We start from the raw sequence: 15,157 nt of genomic DNA on the forward strand, positions 1-15,157 counted from the left end.
TTTCTCCACGTAACCCTTATTATAAGTAACGTTAACTCTCTAATCAGATAGAGATTAGACTCTTTTTGGCTATCTTGTCATGGGTTTACAATCTATTTGAGTTTGTATGCATTCTGTCTAATTGACTGAGTGGGCTAAGTGTAAACAAGTAATAGAGGAAGCCAAATGCTAGCAGACAAATATGTAAACAAAGAAATAGCCAATATTAAATTAGTTTCAGGAAGTTAATTTAACTTCCTCAATCCAAAATCTCCCACTGGTGAAAAATGATGTGTACTACAAAACAACATTGGCAGGAGCTTTAACAGACCAATTCAACTCTATAGCTTTTCTCTACCTTCTGATCACAAACCAGGTCATGGCATTACTAGGTCCAGGACAACAATGCTTCATGTCTCATACAGTGGGTATTATAAGTATTCATCCCCCTTGGATTTTTTTTCACATTTTGTTGTGTTACAAAGTGGATGGAAATATATTAATTTGGTTTATTTTTGTCATTGATCTACACTAAATACTCCATAATGTCAAAGTAAAAAGTTCATTCAATTTTTTTTCTTACAAATTAAATTAAACAAATATATAGTCGTTGCGTAAGTATTCACCCCCTTTCTTTAGGCAAGCCTATATTGCACACAGGAGTCAAATGTGGCTTAACAAATCACAGAAGTTGCATAGACTCACTCTGTGTGAAATAATAGGTGTTGACATGAATTTTGAATGACTAACTCTTTCACTGTCCCCATACATACAACATACATAAGGTCCGTCAGAAAAGAAGAATACAAATATACAGAATACAAATATTCCCGAAACATGCATACTGTTTGCAACAAGGCACTAAAGTAATATTAATAATAAATGATATCAAATTAATTTGTAAAATATCAATCCATGCATGTCAACACAATGCAAAAGCAGATGACAAACAAACAAGACGTCTTCACAACATTCCTCCTATCACTTCACATAAACAAAGAGAAACAATGCCATATTTTCCATTTAAATAAAAAATACTTTGGCAAGTGAGTAAATACATCTGTGCAAAAAAAAAAAAAAAACCCCAGAGGAATACACTTTTTGGCCTAAATGTAAAACCTTAAGTTTGGGGCAAATCCAAAATAACACATCACTGAGTAACTACCTCCTTATTTTCAAGCAGAGTGATGGCTGCATCATGGTATGGGTATGCTTGACATCGGCAAAGACTGGGGAGTTTTTCAGGATAAAAACAAATGGGATGGAGCTAAGCACAGGCACAATAATAGAGGAAAACCTGCTTCAATCTGCTTTAAGCCAGACACTGGGAGAGGAATTCACCTTTCAGCAGGACAATAACCTACAACACAAGGCCAAATCTACATTGGACTTGCTTACCAAGAAGACATTGAATGTTCCTGAGTGGTCAACAGTTATGATTTAAAATCTGCTTGAAAATGTATGGCAAGACCCCAACACCTTGACAGAGCTTGAAAAATGTTGAAAAGATTGATAAGCAAATATTGCACAATCCAAGTGTGTAAAGCTCTTAGAGACGTACCCAAGAAGTGTCCCAGCTCTAATTACTGCCAAAGGTGTTTCTAACCTGTATTGACTTAGGGGGTGAATACTTATTTAATCAAGGTAAATAAGTGTTTTATTTTTCCTCCACTTTGATTATGTTCTGTAAATCATGGACAAAAAAGGTAGCCTAGCGGTTAAAAGCTTTGGGCCAGTAACCGGGGGTTTGTTGGTTCGAATCCCCGAGCTGACTAGGTGAAAATGTGCCATTGAGCAAAGCACTCAACCCTAATTGCTCCTGTAAATTGCTTTGGATAAGTGTCTGCTAAATTACTAAAATTAAAAAAAAAAAAAAAAAAAGACAATTAAATCCATTTTAATCCCACTTTGTAACAAAATAAAATGTGAAGAAATCCACGTGGTGAATATATATGATACCCACTGTAGTTCAGCAAGACAGTAGTGATGCAAACTTAACCATCCACCACAGTGTTTTTCAACATCCGGTTCGCTGATGGAAGCAGTCACAGGAAGAAGGACCATAACATACTGGTCCCAACACAAAAAAGACTGTAGCTTGCCTGTCTCCGGTACAAAAAATGTTGAGAAGTACTCCACTACATCACTGACCTGGGTAAGCTGCCCAGCTGTCCGAGGTTCCTAGCCTGGGCCTCAGTGATGATCTGGGCCTTGAAGAGGACTGGTTTCCCGGGTGCTACCTTCTCCCCCAGCAGGTAGCGCACCGTGGTGGAGAACTTAGACTGGGTCTTAATCACCTGGGGAGGCTGCTTGTCCACCATCAGCGAGCTGCAACCATAGAAATAGAGTTAGTAGAATGATCAATGGGTCTGTGATATGTGGACTGGTAGCCATAATGTCCCCCCACCAGAGAGCTGCAACAGGGGTACTTGTCTGGGGAAACATTGTCGATTCTGAGCATTTCATGAAAAAGGGAAAATAACACCCAAAAATGATATGACACGCAACAACGATATGACTCAGGCATAACACTAGGTGTTAGAAAGGCCCTCCCAAACTGCCCAAACTGGTTGAATCAACGTTGTTTTCATGTCATTTCAACAATAAACAAATCAATGTGACGACATTGAATAAACATGGAAAAACTAAGTGAATTTACAAAAAGTCATCAATGTAAAGGAATTTAGTGTTTTACATTTTTTTTTATCCAACTTTTATATACTTGTTGATTAGATGCACGTAGAATTCACGTTAGTTGACAACTCAATCAAATGTAAATCAAAACTAGATGTTGAACTGACATCTGTGTCCAGTGGGCTGGCTGGCTGACAGGTCATAAAGGGAGGACAACGTTAAATCAAGTGGGTTCCAGAAGGGCCCACAAAAAAAACGTTTTGTTTGGTTTTCAAACTGAAGACATTTCAGTGAAGGCAAATTCGTTTTCTAATACATAATACCACGACATTAACGAACTAGATAACTAATCAAACATATCAAGAAAACACAAAACTGTGTTTTAATAAGCCTACAGTGTGGGTTGAAAGCACAGTCAATGAGGGATGAGGGACTAAGATAAGCTTTTACTGTCTGTTTCCACAGAAATGTGATTTGGGTCTTTAAAACTCCATACAGGACATATACGTTCTCATGGACAGCCCACGTAAACATAAATGGTACCAAATAGTACACAATTTTAGTTCTGGGTTAACAAACATTACAGGACAATACAACATACAAAGCATAGAGGACAGGGGATTTACTTGGGGACTATGCAAGTGAACATAGAACTAACAGCATTCTCTATAGAGTGCACTAGTATTTAAACCAGTCTTATTGGCCCTGGTCATAAGTAGCGCACTATTATAGGTAACACAACCAACCTCTGGATTAGAGTTTGCAGCAAACGTCCCAGTCTCTCTTGCAGCTCTGGGATTGGCTCCCCGGCCAGCATCACTTCCTGTCTCAACTTCCCGTTCACCCCCAGGAGTTGTTCACACCTCGAAGAGGAAGAGATAGAGTGTTAAATTCATCAGAGAGAAGGGGGAGAGAGAAAGAGAGAGACACCAAATAATGCATGCAGAGCAGAATTAGGCCGATACCCACTAATTATCCAAATCCAGAAGAGCTGTTAAATTCTATAACCACCTAAAAGGAAGCAATTCACAAATATTCCATAACAAAGCCATCAAAGAGCCAGAGAGATGAACCTGGAGAAGAGTCCCCTAAGCAAGCTGGTCCTGGGGCTCTGTTCACAAACACAAACAGACCCCACAGAGCCCCGGACAGCAACACAATTAGACCCAACCAAATCATGAGAAAACAAAAAGATAATTACTTGACACATTGGAAAGAATTAACAAAACATTGAGCAAACTAGAATGCTATTTGGCCCTAAACAGAGAGTACACAGTGGCAGAATATTTGACCACTGTAACTGACCCAAACATAAGTAGAGCTTTGACTATGTACAGACTCAGTGAGCATTGCTATTGAGAAAGGCCGCCGTAGGCAGACCTGGCTCTCAAGAGAAGACCAACAAAATGAGGTGAAAACTGAGCTGCACTTCCTAACCTCCTGCCAAATGTATGACCATATTAGAGACACATATATCCCTCAGATTACACAGATTCTCAAAGAATTCAAAAACAAACCCAATTTTGATAAACTCTCATATCTACTGGGTGAAATTCCACAGTGTGCCATAACAGCAGCAATATTTGTGACCTGTTGCCACAAGAAAAGGGAAAAAAGTGAAGAACAAACACCATTGTAAATACAACCCATATTTATGTTTATTCATTTTCCCGTTTGTACTTTAATTATTTGCACATCGTTACAACACTGGATATAGACATAATATGACATTTGAAATGTCTCTATTCTTATGGAACTTCTGTGAGTGTAATGTTTACTCGTCATTTTTATTGTTAAATTCACTTCTATTCATTATCTACTTTGCTTTGACAATGTTAACATATGTTTCCCATGCCATTAAAGCCTTTGAATTGAACTGAGAGGGGGGAGAACGAGAGAGGGGGGGAATGGAGGTGGGAGAGAGGGGAGGGGGATATGGCAGTTGGTCACAAAGCAATGTTACACTTCGAATCGTGCATCTGCAAACATATACACATGTTAATGTGTGTCCTAACTGATTAGACAAACCAATCATTCACAGAGGATTAACCTTTGCAAACAGTTTGCATAAAAAGGCTCTAATATTCAAACACCACAATCTGAAACTTGAGCGTCTTCATTTGTATATGTGTTTCCCCATAGGCTTTAGCTGTTTAATTTGTCATTTGCCTAGAGAAGTTGTTTTATATGGATGAATGCAGTCGGGTACGCGTGCGCATGGAGGTGGGGGGGCAGGGACATGTGTCTCGGCGGCTGGGCATGTGTCTGCTTGTCCGTGCGTATGGACAGAGTAACATGGCTCCTCGGGTATCTGAACATCTTTGTGGTATGGTTGACTGTTTACAGGTAGCCTATGTGAGTCGAGTTCTATGTATATGAAGGAATGCTGTTGTTATGCATACAGTGGCAAGAACAAGTATGTGGACCCTTTGGAATTACCTGGATTTCTGCATAAATTGGTCATAAAATGTGATCTGATCTTCATCTAACAATAGGCAAACACAGCGTGCTTAAACTAATAACACACAAATTATTGTATTTTTCTTGTCTATATTGAATACATAATTTAAACATTCACAGTGTAGGTTGGAAAAAGTATGTGAAGTATGTGAATGAGGTTAAGAAGGATTCTGGAGTGTCAGCTAAAGACTTACAGAAATCTTTGGAACATGCTAACATCTCTGTTGACGAGTCTGCGATACATAAAACCCTAAACAAGAATGGTGTTCATGGGAGGACACCACAGAAGAAGCCAATGCAAAGTTAGTTACTTTAACTTCTTAAGTTATAGTTATTCTTAAGTTAAGTTATTTTCACTTTTGGATAAATAGCGTGCCCAATTTCAACTTCCTGCTACTCATGCCAAGAATATAAGATATGCATATTATTAGTAGATTTGGATAGAAAACACTCTGAAATTTCTAAAACTGTTTGAATCATGTCTGTGAGTATAACAGAACATATGTAGCAGGCAAAGCCCTGAGGACTAACCGTTCAGATTTTTTTTTTTTTAGGTCTCTGTCTGTTCATTGACTTCTCATTGGCAAACAATATTTATTAGGAACATGTTTTCAGTTCCTACCGCTTTCATTGGATGTCACCAGTTTTTGGAATTTGGTTGAGGTTATTCCTTTGTGCAATGAAGAAGTCCGGCCATCTAGGAAATGAGCAACACTGTTGAGAGTTGCGTTAGACTTGAAATGTAGCGTTAGTTTCCTCTCGTCCTCTATTGAAAACAGATAGACACGTCTTCAATTTGATCGATTATTAACGTTTAAAAATACCAAAAGTTGTATTACAAAAGTAGTTTGAAATATTTTTGCAAAGTTTATAGGCAACTTTTGAAATATTTTGTAGTGACGTTGCGCATTTTGGAAGCTGTTTTTTTCTGGATCAAACAGGCCAAATAAATTGACATTTTGGATATATATGGACAGAATTAATCGAACAAAAGGGCCAATTGAGATGTTTATGGGACATATTGGAGTGCCAACAAAAGAAGCTTGTCAGAGGTAAGGCATGTTTTATATTTTATTTTTAGTTGTGTAGCGCCTGCAGGGTTGAAATATGCTACCCTCTATGTTTACTGTTGTGCTATCATCAGATAATAGCTTTTTATGCTTTCCGAAAATACTTTAAAAAATCTGACATGTTGGCTGGATTCACAACGAGTGTAGCTTTAAATGAGTATCTTACATGTGTGATTTAATGAAAGTTTGATTTTTATATCATTTTTATTTTATTTGCTGCGCTGTATTTTCCCTGGCTTTTGCCCAAGTGGGACGCAACCGTTCCCTATACCATAAGAAGTTAAGGAGCAGTTCTCTCTGTGGGTGTAACCCAAGAAGTTCTGGAAAATGGTTAAAGACCTGGAGAATATACCCAACCCTCCTCATCACAGCTTCCCATGTCCCGTAATGTTGATGATATGGTTGTCACTGACAAGGAGCACATGGCTGAGCTCTAATCACCAGTTCATTAAGTCAGGATTCCTATTTGACTCTGCCATGCCTCCTTGCCCGTCCAACATTTCCTCATCTCCCACCCCTTCTAATGTGACTATCCCTGATGCTCCTCCCTCTTTTTTACCCTGCCCCGCTACAAAGTTTCTCCCTGCAGGCGATCACTGAGTCCGAGGTGCTAAAGGAGCTCCTTAAACTTCACCCCAAAAAACATTTGGTTCAGATGGTTTAGACCCTTTGTTCTTTAAGGTTGCTACCCCTATCATCGCCACGCCTATCTTTGACCTCTTTAACCTGTCTCTCCTCTCTGGGGAGGTTCCCATTGCTTGGAAGGTAGCCACAGTGGATCCTTTATTTAAAGGGGGAACTCAAGCTGATCCTAACTGTTTTAGGCCAACTTCTATTTTGCCCTGTTTATCAAAAGTGTTGGAAAAGTTCATTATTGACAAGTTAACTGGCTTTCTTGATGTCTATAGTATTCTCTCGGGTATGCAATCTGGTTTCCGCTCAGGTTATGTATGTGTCTCTGCAACCTTAAAGGTCCTAAATGATGTCCTTGATTCTAAGCAATGTTGTGCTGCTATTTTTATTGACTTGGCCAAAGCTTTTGATACAGTAGACCATTTCATTTGTGTGGGCCGGCTAAGGAGTATTGGTGTCTCTGACGGGTCTTTGTCCTGGTTTGCAAACTACCTCAAAGAGTGCAGTGTATAAAGTCAGACAATCTGCTGTCTCAGCCACTGCCTCTCACCAAGGGAGTACCCCAAGGCTCAATCGTAGGCCCCACGCTCTTCTCAATTTACATCAACAACATAGCTCAAGCAGTAGGAAGCTCTCTAATCCATTTATATGCAGAAGATACAGTCTTATACTCAGCTGGCCCCTCTCCGGATTTTGTGTTAAACACTCTACAACAAAGTGTTCTTAGTGTCCAACAAGCTCTGACCTTAACCTTGTCTTATCCTCCAGAACAAAGGTGATGCGGTTTGGTAAGAAGAATGTTCCTTTCCCCACCAGTGTGATTACTACCTCTGAGAGTTTAGGGCTTGAGGTAGTCACCTCTTACAAGTACTTGGGAGTATGGCTAGATGGTACACTGTCCTTCTCTCAGCACATATCAAAGCTGCAGGCTAAGGTTAAATCTAGACTTGGTTTCCTCTATCGTAATTGCTCCTCTTTCATCACAGCTGCCAAACTGACCATCCTACCATGCTACATTACGGAGACTTAATTTATAGATTGGCAGGTAAGGGTTCTCTTAAGCAGCTAGATGTTCTTTACCATTCGGCCATCAGATTTGCCACCAATGCTCCTAATAGGACACATCACTGCACTCTATACTCCTCTGTAAACTGGTCATCTCTGTATACCCGTTGCAAGACCCACTGGTTGATGCTTATTTATAAAACCCTCTTAGGCCTCACCTATCTGAGATACCTACTGCAGCCCTCATCCTCCACATACAACACCCATTCTGCCAGTCACATTCTGTTAAAGGTCCTAAAAGCACACACATCCCTGAGTCGCTCCTCTTTTCAGTTTGCTGCAGCTAGCGACTGGAACGAGCTGCAAAAAACACTCAAACTGGACAGTTTTATCTCCATCTCTTCATTCAAAGACTCAATGATGGACACTCTTAATGACAATTGTGGCTGCTTTGCAGGATGTATTGTTGTCTCTACCCTCTTGCCCTGTGCTGTTGTCTGTGCCCAATAATGTCTGTACCATGTTTTGTGCTGCTACCATGTTGTGTTGCTACCATGTTGTTGTCATTTTGTGTTGATACCATGCTGTGTTTTCATGTGTTGCTGCCATGCTATGTTGTCGTCTTAGGTCTCTCTTTATGTAGTGTTGTATCTCTGGTCGTTTGGTGTGTTTTGTCCTATATTTTAAATTTTTAATCCCAGCCTCCATCCCTGTAGGAGGCTTTTTGCCTTCTGGTAGGCCGTCATTGTAAATAAGAATGTTCTTAACTGACTTGCCTAGTTACATTTTTAAAAATGATGTCTGAGTGTTCGAGTCTGTCTGTGTGTAAATAAAAAAGAAAAGTGTCGTCAGGTTTGCTTAATATAAGGAACTTTATGTATAGCATTTGCTTTTACTCAAGTATGACAAATTCATATGTTTTCCACCACTGCACACACACACACACACACACGCGCGCGCGCGCGCGCGCAGGCCTCACCACGTCTGCAGAGGGCTGAGGTTGTCATCGAAGGGGTGTCCAATAGTAGCTTGATGCTGTTCCCACCTCCAGGCTTTGATCCTGTTGATCAGACGAGACTGACACTTCTCCAGACTAGACACTGCTTCCTGGAGCAGCTGGACACGCTTCTGCAAACAGGCACACACACGAACACACGTACGCACACAGTTTAGCTTACAGAGAGAGAGAGAGTTATGCAGAGAAAGGCAAACACAGTTTACAGTACTGGGAAACTCCGACCTCAGGGAGACAAACAGTTCATACAGGGAGAGACAAACAAAACCAGTTGAGACGGCCCTCCGGCCATAGAGATCCACTTAGAGTATAGGTGTAGCAGGGTCATGTTCAGAAGGGCACACCATCGCAAAATGTTTTAGACAAATTCAGGTATAGTCTCTCATGACAGACATAACAATAGCAGGCTCACACGTGAGAACAACAATTGTATGTGTGCGTGTTACGTAATAGCTTACCTTGGCTATGACTTGGCCATTGTACTCATGCTGTTTGATGTTAGTCTGGAGTTTGGTGACTTCTGACATGCCTGGGTCCATCCCATTGGTCTGGGTCTGCTGGAGAGTGCCTGTCACCCAATTAAATTGAACATTTATTTTCCAGAGCTGATCTGATTGGTCAATAGACCAAATAGTGAAAAAATATATCAGAATTTGCCATGCTGTGTAAACGCAGTCAAAGTAGCCCTGTCCGAGCCAGAATGGCCCATAAGCCAGGAGCCTATCTCCTGTTTCTATAGCGTGAGGCAGCTGTACAAGTCAGGGGAGAATGACTGCCCCCCTCTCACTGAAGCCAAGGAAGTTCAAGGACGACCGCGGTACTGCAGGCATTGTTAGCAGAAAACAGGATCCCCCATTATAGCGAATGGAAAAATTACTATCTTCGTGGTTAATCTTAGTGTAAAAAATAAATACAAATTTAAGACAATCATGGTACCAATAATTGCTTCTAACACACCAGATGTATGTCCTTGAACGGATTATTTTAAAATTGTGCACAGAAGAAGTTATAAGGATAATTTGAGTTGCTTATGGCAGCCTGCAGTAACCCGGTCGTTCTTCAAATTGAGTTACTCAATGAGAGGGAGAAGCACTGAGCTAGCCTGCAACTTCACTTCCTGGAGAAGCTCAACTGTTCATGTTATGTCTCATTGAGACGCCATCTTAAACTGACTTCATTTGGCTTAAATGCACTATTGTGGAATTAATGGTGTCACTTGATCAATGGCTTTGTCCAATCATATATTGTCATTGGCCCGTATTCACAAAGTGTTTCAGAACAGGAGTGCTTTGTAGAATAAGATCCCATGGACAGTGAGGGACCTGATCCAAGATCAACACCCCTAATCTGAGACACTTAATGAATACTGGCCCAGCTCTCTGTTCCCAGTCTCTCAGCAACAGGGAGTTTCTTCCTATGTTTTATGTCTGCTAAAGTCAGCAGGCAACAATGAACTCTATGTATCCTGGGAGATATTCAAAAGCTCTGTCTTTCCCTCTCTCTACAGCACCTGATGTCTTGACCTTTTAATGCTCGGCTATGAAAAGCCAACTGACATTTACTCCTGAGGTGCTGACCTGTTGCACCCACTATAACCACTGTGATTATTATTTGACCCTGCTGGTCATCTATGAATGTTTGAACATCTTGAAGAATGATCTGGCCTTAATGGCCATGTACTCTTATAATTTCCACTGGCACAGCCAGAAGGGGACTGACTGGCCACCCCTCAGAGCCTGGTTCCTCTAGAGCAGGGGTGTCAAAGTCAAATGGACGGAGGGCCAAATAAAAAAATCAGCTACAAGACGAGGGCCGGACTGTTCGAATGTTCATTGAAATTTTTTTAAATGACGCATATAGTCTAGTGAACCTAATTGAACCTACTGAAAACCTAACAAATATATTACAATATGATCAGATAAATAAAGCAATATTTTCTTATGGCTCTGTCAGTAATCTTTAATTTTCAACAGACACAAAAGACAAATTTCCTTTATATAAATATCCCCATAACATGAACATTAAATGAAAGAAACCGGTATTCAAGGCACCATCAGTAGACTATATTTTCTATTTTAGCAAAAGTGGGCTAAATTTACTTCAAAGAAAAAACAATAATAGCAATTTTCTATCATCCACTCAACTGAAATATTTTTAAAATATAATTGGATTGAAATACAAAAAATAAAGTGCAAAAATCTATTAATCAAAAACAACACTTTGTTTAAGGAGAAGTAACATGCAGTGAAAACAAATATTAAATTTTAACTTTTAAACTTGAACTGAGTAAAAACTCTAAATATGTGATTGCACAGTAATGTTCACTTGTTTGAGGTTGAGGGTGATACTTGGTGGTGTCCCATCTTTTCCACAAGTTCATCAATGTTCGGGGTAAGGCTCTGAGCTGAAGAAATCCTCAGAATTGAGTGGAGGTGTTCAGCAGTAAGTCGACTTCTGTGTGATGTTTGTTCAGGTTCATCAAAGAAAACAGTTGTTCACACAGGTATGTGCTGCCAAACATAGACAACGTTTGAGCAGCCTGGATGCGCAGCTGGGGCATTGTGCCGGGGAGGAAAATAACTCCGCAGCACCCACTGCCGCATATTTTGCCCTCAGTGCATCATTGCATTGGAGGTCAATCAACTCCATTTGGAGGTTTGGTGGTGAGCTTTCCACGTCAACAGCAAATGGGTTACCGAGCAGTTCCAACCTGCTTTTTTGTGCTTCAAAGTCAGCAAATCGGCGTCGAAAGTCAGCGGCAAGCATACCTATTTTATCAGCCAACTGTGTGCTCGGAACGCACTGGTAGAGAGCTTCTCTTTCATGGTCTGGCAGCTGGGAAAGTGGCTCAAATTTTCTTTCCGCATCTCGTCTCCCACAGAGTCAGTTTGGTTTTAAATGCCTTCACTGTACTGTACATATCAGAGATGACACGATCCCGACCCTGCAGCTGCAAGTTTATTGCATTCAGATGACTCGTAATGTCACACAGAAAAGCCATTTCACACAGAAACATTTCGAGTTGTGTTGTGTCTTTCCCTTTGCTGTCCAAGAACAGACAAATCTCCTCACGAAGCTCGAAACATCTTTGAAGCACCTTTCCCTGGCTTAGCCATCGCACCTCTGTGTGATAAGGCAAATCACCATGCTCCGTTTCTAACTCCGTCAGAAATGCCTTGAACTGGCGGTGATTCAAACCTTTGGCTCTGATAAAGTTAACTCTGCAATGATGCTCATTACATGCTCCATTTTCAAGGCTTTACCGTTGTTCCTGGTGTATGATACAATGATAAGCTGTCAGCTCACCTGTCGCGTTTTCCTCTTGCATCTTTTCCCGTATCTTCGCCACCAGTCCGCTCCTGTGTCCACACATCGCAGGTGCTCCGTCGGTTGTCAAACCCACAAGTTTTTCCCAAGGCAGCTCCATCTCATTTACACATCTTGACACCTCTTCATACAAATCATGCCCCGTAGTTTGCCATGCATAGGACGTGTCACGCTTAGGTTGGAGTCCACTCCGCGGATGAAAATTGACCTGGGCAATGTCAGAAATGTCGGTGCTCTCATCCACAGCCAAGGAATATGCAATAAAATCTTTTCCCTTTTCACAAGCTGCTCTTTTAGATTGATGGACAACTGGTCTACTTAATGGTGTTTCTGCTCAGACTCACATTTAAAAAGAGTTGCCTTTTTTCTGGGCAAACTTCGTCACAAACTTTAATCATGCAGTTTTTGATGAAATCCCCCTCCGTAAATGGCCGGGCTGATTTAGAAAAATAAAACTGGCCTTGACAGCAGCCTGGCCTTGTGATTTGGCTTTGAACAGAGCCTGTCGAGATTTGAGGCCTCGTTTTAATTCCTCTGCCTTTTGTAGCCTTTGTTCCATGTCCATATTCTTGTTTTTGTCCGCGTGTTTCGTTTCATAATGTCGTCTCAGATTATACTCTTTCAGTACCGCCACACTTTCTCCACACAGAAGACACACAGGTTTTCCAGCTACCTTCGTGAACATATACTCCGACTCCCACCTTGTTTGAAACCCCGGTTCTCAGTATCCACCTTCCGCCCATTTTTGATGGGTATCTGAAAGTTAATTTTACTGTGATGCTGACGACTGCTGTGCCAATAAATATTGAAATGAAGCAGCCTACTGCTCGGTCAGACAAGTCACCTTGCATTGTGGGAAATGTAGTATTGGTGCGTGTAAAAGATCTGCGGGCTGCCGGCTTGCTGCGGGCCGTTCTAACAAGATCATCCCAGGGGCCGTAAAAAACCTTCTTGCGGGCCGGATGTGGCCCGCGGGCCTTGACTCTGACATATGTGCTCTAGAGCAATGGTTCCCAAACTTTTTATAGTCAAACATTCAACCTCCAGCTGCATACCCCCTCTAGCACCAGGGTCAGCACACTCTCAAATGTTATTTTTTGCCATCATTGTAAGCCTGCCACACACACACTAAACAATACATTTATTAAACATAAGAATGAGTGTGAGGTTTTTGCCACAACCCGGCTCGTGGGAAGTGACAAAAAGCTCTTATAGGACAAGGGCACAAATAATAATATAATAATAAATCATTTTGCTCTTTATTTAGCCATCTTATATATAAAACCTTATTTGTTCATCAAAAATTGTGAATAACTCACCACAGGTTAATGAGAAGGGTGTGCTTGAAAGGATGCACATAACTCTGCAATGTTGGGTTGTATTGGAGAGACTCTTAAATAATTTCCCACACACAGTCTGTGCCTGTATTTAGTTTTCATGCTAGTGAGGGCCGAGAATCCACTGTGGTTGCAAAGGGCATCAGTGTCTTAACAGCATGATGAATATAGTTGAATATAATTATGGAGAGTCCCTGTAATCCTAGATTCAGATTCAGGTGAGAAAAAACATCACAGGCCAGACATGTGAAAAACTCATCATCATGCAAGCGGTCAGACAAGTGAAAATTATGGTCGGTAAAGAAAACTATAAGCTCATCTCCCAATAAAAAGAAACGTGTCAATACTTTCCCCCTTGATGAGCAGCGGACTTCTGTATTTTCTAACAGCGTTGCATGGTTGCTGCCCATATCATTGGATAATGCAGAAAATACACGAGAGTTCAGGGGCCTTGCTTTAACTAAGTTAACCATTTACACTGTAGTGTCCAAAACGTCTTTCAAGCTGTCAGGCATTCCCTTGGCAGCAAGAGCCTCTCGGTGGATGCTGCAGTGTACCCAAGTGGCGTCAGGAGGAACTGCTGTCTCCCTGTCATGGGTTTTTCGCCATCAGCACAGATACCAACACATCTTGACCACCAAAGTCCATTTGATGTCACAAAGCTGTCCAGTACTTTAAAAATATCCTCTCCTGTTGTCCTGGTTTCCAGTGGTTTGCAGAAGAGGATGTCTCTTATTTTGTCTGTCATAGTTTAAGTGTACCTATGATGAAAATTACAGGCCTCTCTTATCTTTTTAAGTGGGAGAACTTGCACAATTGGTGGCTGACTAAATACTTTTTTTGCCCCACTGTACATGTATTGTAGCTGACAAAGTAGTCTGAGCATGAGTAATAATCCATACAGTATATTTAGGTTGTGTCCCAAGTGGCAACTGACAAATTCCCTATACATAGTGCACAACTTTTTAACGGAGCCCATGGGCCCTGGTCAACAGTAGTGCATTATATAAGGAATAGGGTGCCATATGGGGGCCAATTTGTCAGAACATTTAACCCAGATCAAAGAAGTATGTTGTGTTAAATTCTGTAGCTTCCTTCCAGATTTGTATAGGTTCCAACTGGCTCAACTGGTAAGTTGACAAAAAATGTATGGACTCAATATACAGTCTTTTTGGATAAAAATGTCTGCTGAGTGGCATTTTGGGACGAATCCATAAAGGGACAAGTCCAAGTCCCAAGTCTCATTTTACGTCACATCCCATAAAAGTCCATGCATGACTAAGGGGGAAATATTACTTAAAGACATGCTCTGGAAATTTAGCGACAACTATTTTTTTTACTTGAGCTGAATGTGTCAATGTGTAGTTCATACATGCATAATCTATGAGCAGAATTACCGTTTAAAAGCGACTGTTTACTGGAAGCTGTGCGGCACCATTTTCCCTACATTTCCTCCCACACGGACCAGCCCACTAGCAATGCGAGTTCCAGCCAATGAGATTCAGAACCTCGCCATTTAAGTGACAGGTAGCAAGATGCACAATGACGTGGTGCACATAATGTATGCACGCTGTAAGTCAATTCTTTATGAAAAACGTCTACTAAATAGGGCCACTTTTGGCTCGTGAGCGCTACTTTCAGAACTACTGGCTAAAAAGTATACAAAGTACCAGAGAATCTCTTTATCCCCAGCCATC

General features: G+C 41.0%; 1 protein-coding gene and 1 long non-coding RNA gene across 4 annotated transcripts in view; both read right to left on the reverse strand.

Moving 5' to 3' along the window:
* The window catches only part of LOC135562986 (uncharacterized), a 119,482-nt gene that overhangs the window by 62,289 nt on the left and 42,036 nt on the right, over positions 1–15,157 (reverse strand). The window lies entirely within an intron of this gene.
* stat6 (signal transducer and activator of transcription 6, interleukin-4 induced) overlaps positions 1–15,157 on the reverse strand; it is a 56,812-nt gene that overhangs the window by 18,530 nt on the left and 23,125 nt on the right. For all 3 annotated transcript variants that reach the window (XM_029622841.2, XM_029622839.2, XM_065005525.1), the window contains 4 exons: positions 9,255–9,364; positions 8,761–8,909; positions 3,360–3,476; positions 2,131–2,307 (listed from right to left, as the gene is read on the reverse strand). In XM_029622841.2, the coding sequence (XP_029478701.1) occupies positions 2,131–2,307; positions 3,360–3,476; positions 8,761–8,909; positions 9,255–9,364 (553 nt within the window). The remainder of the gene's footprint in view (positions 1–2,130; positions 2,308–3,359; positions 3,477–8,760; positions 8,910–9,254; positions 9,365–15,157) is intronic.

Source organism: Oncorhynchus nerka, linkage group LG20 (genome assembly GCF_034236695.1).
Source record: "Oncorhynchus nerka isolate Pitt River linkage group LG20, Oner_Uvic_2.0, whole genome shotgun sequence".
NCBI lineage: Eukaryota > Metazoa > Chordata > Actinopteri > Salmoniformes > Salmonidae > Oncorhynchus > Oncorhynchus nerka.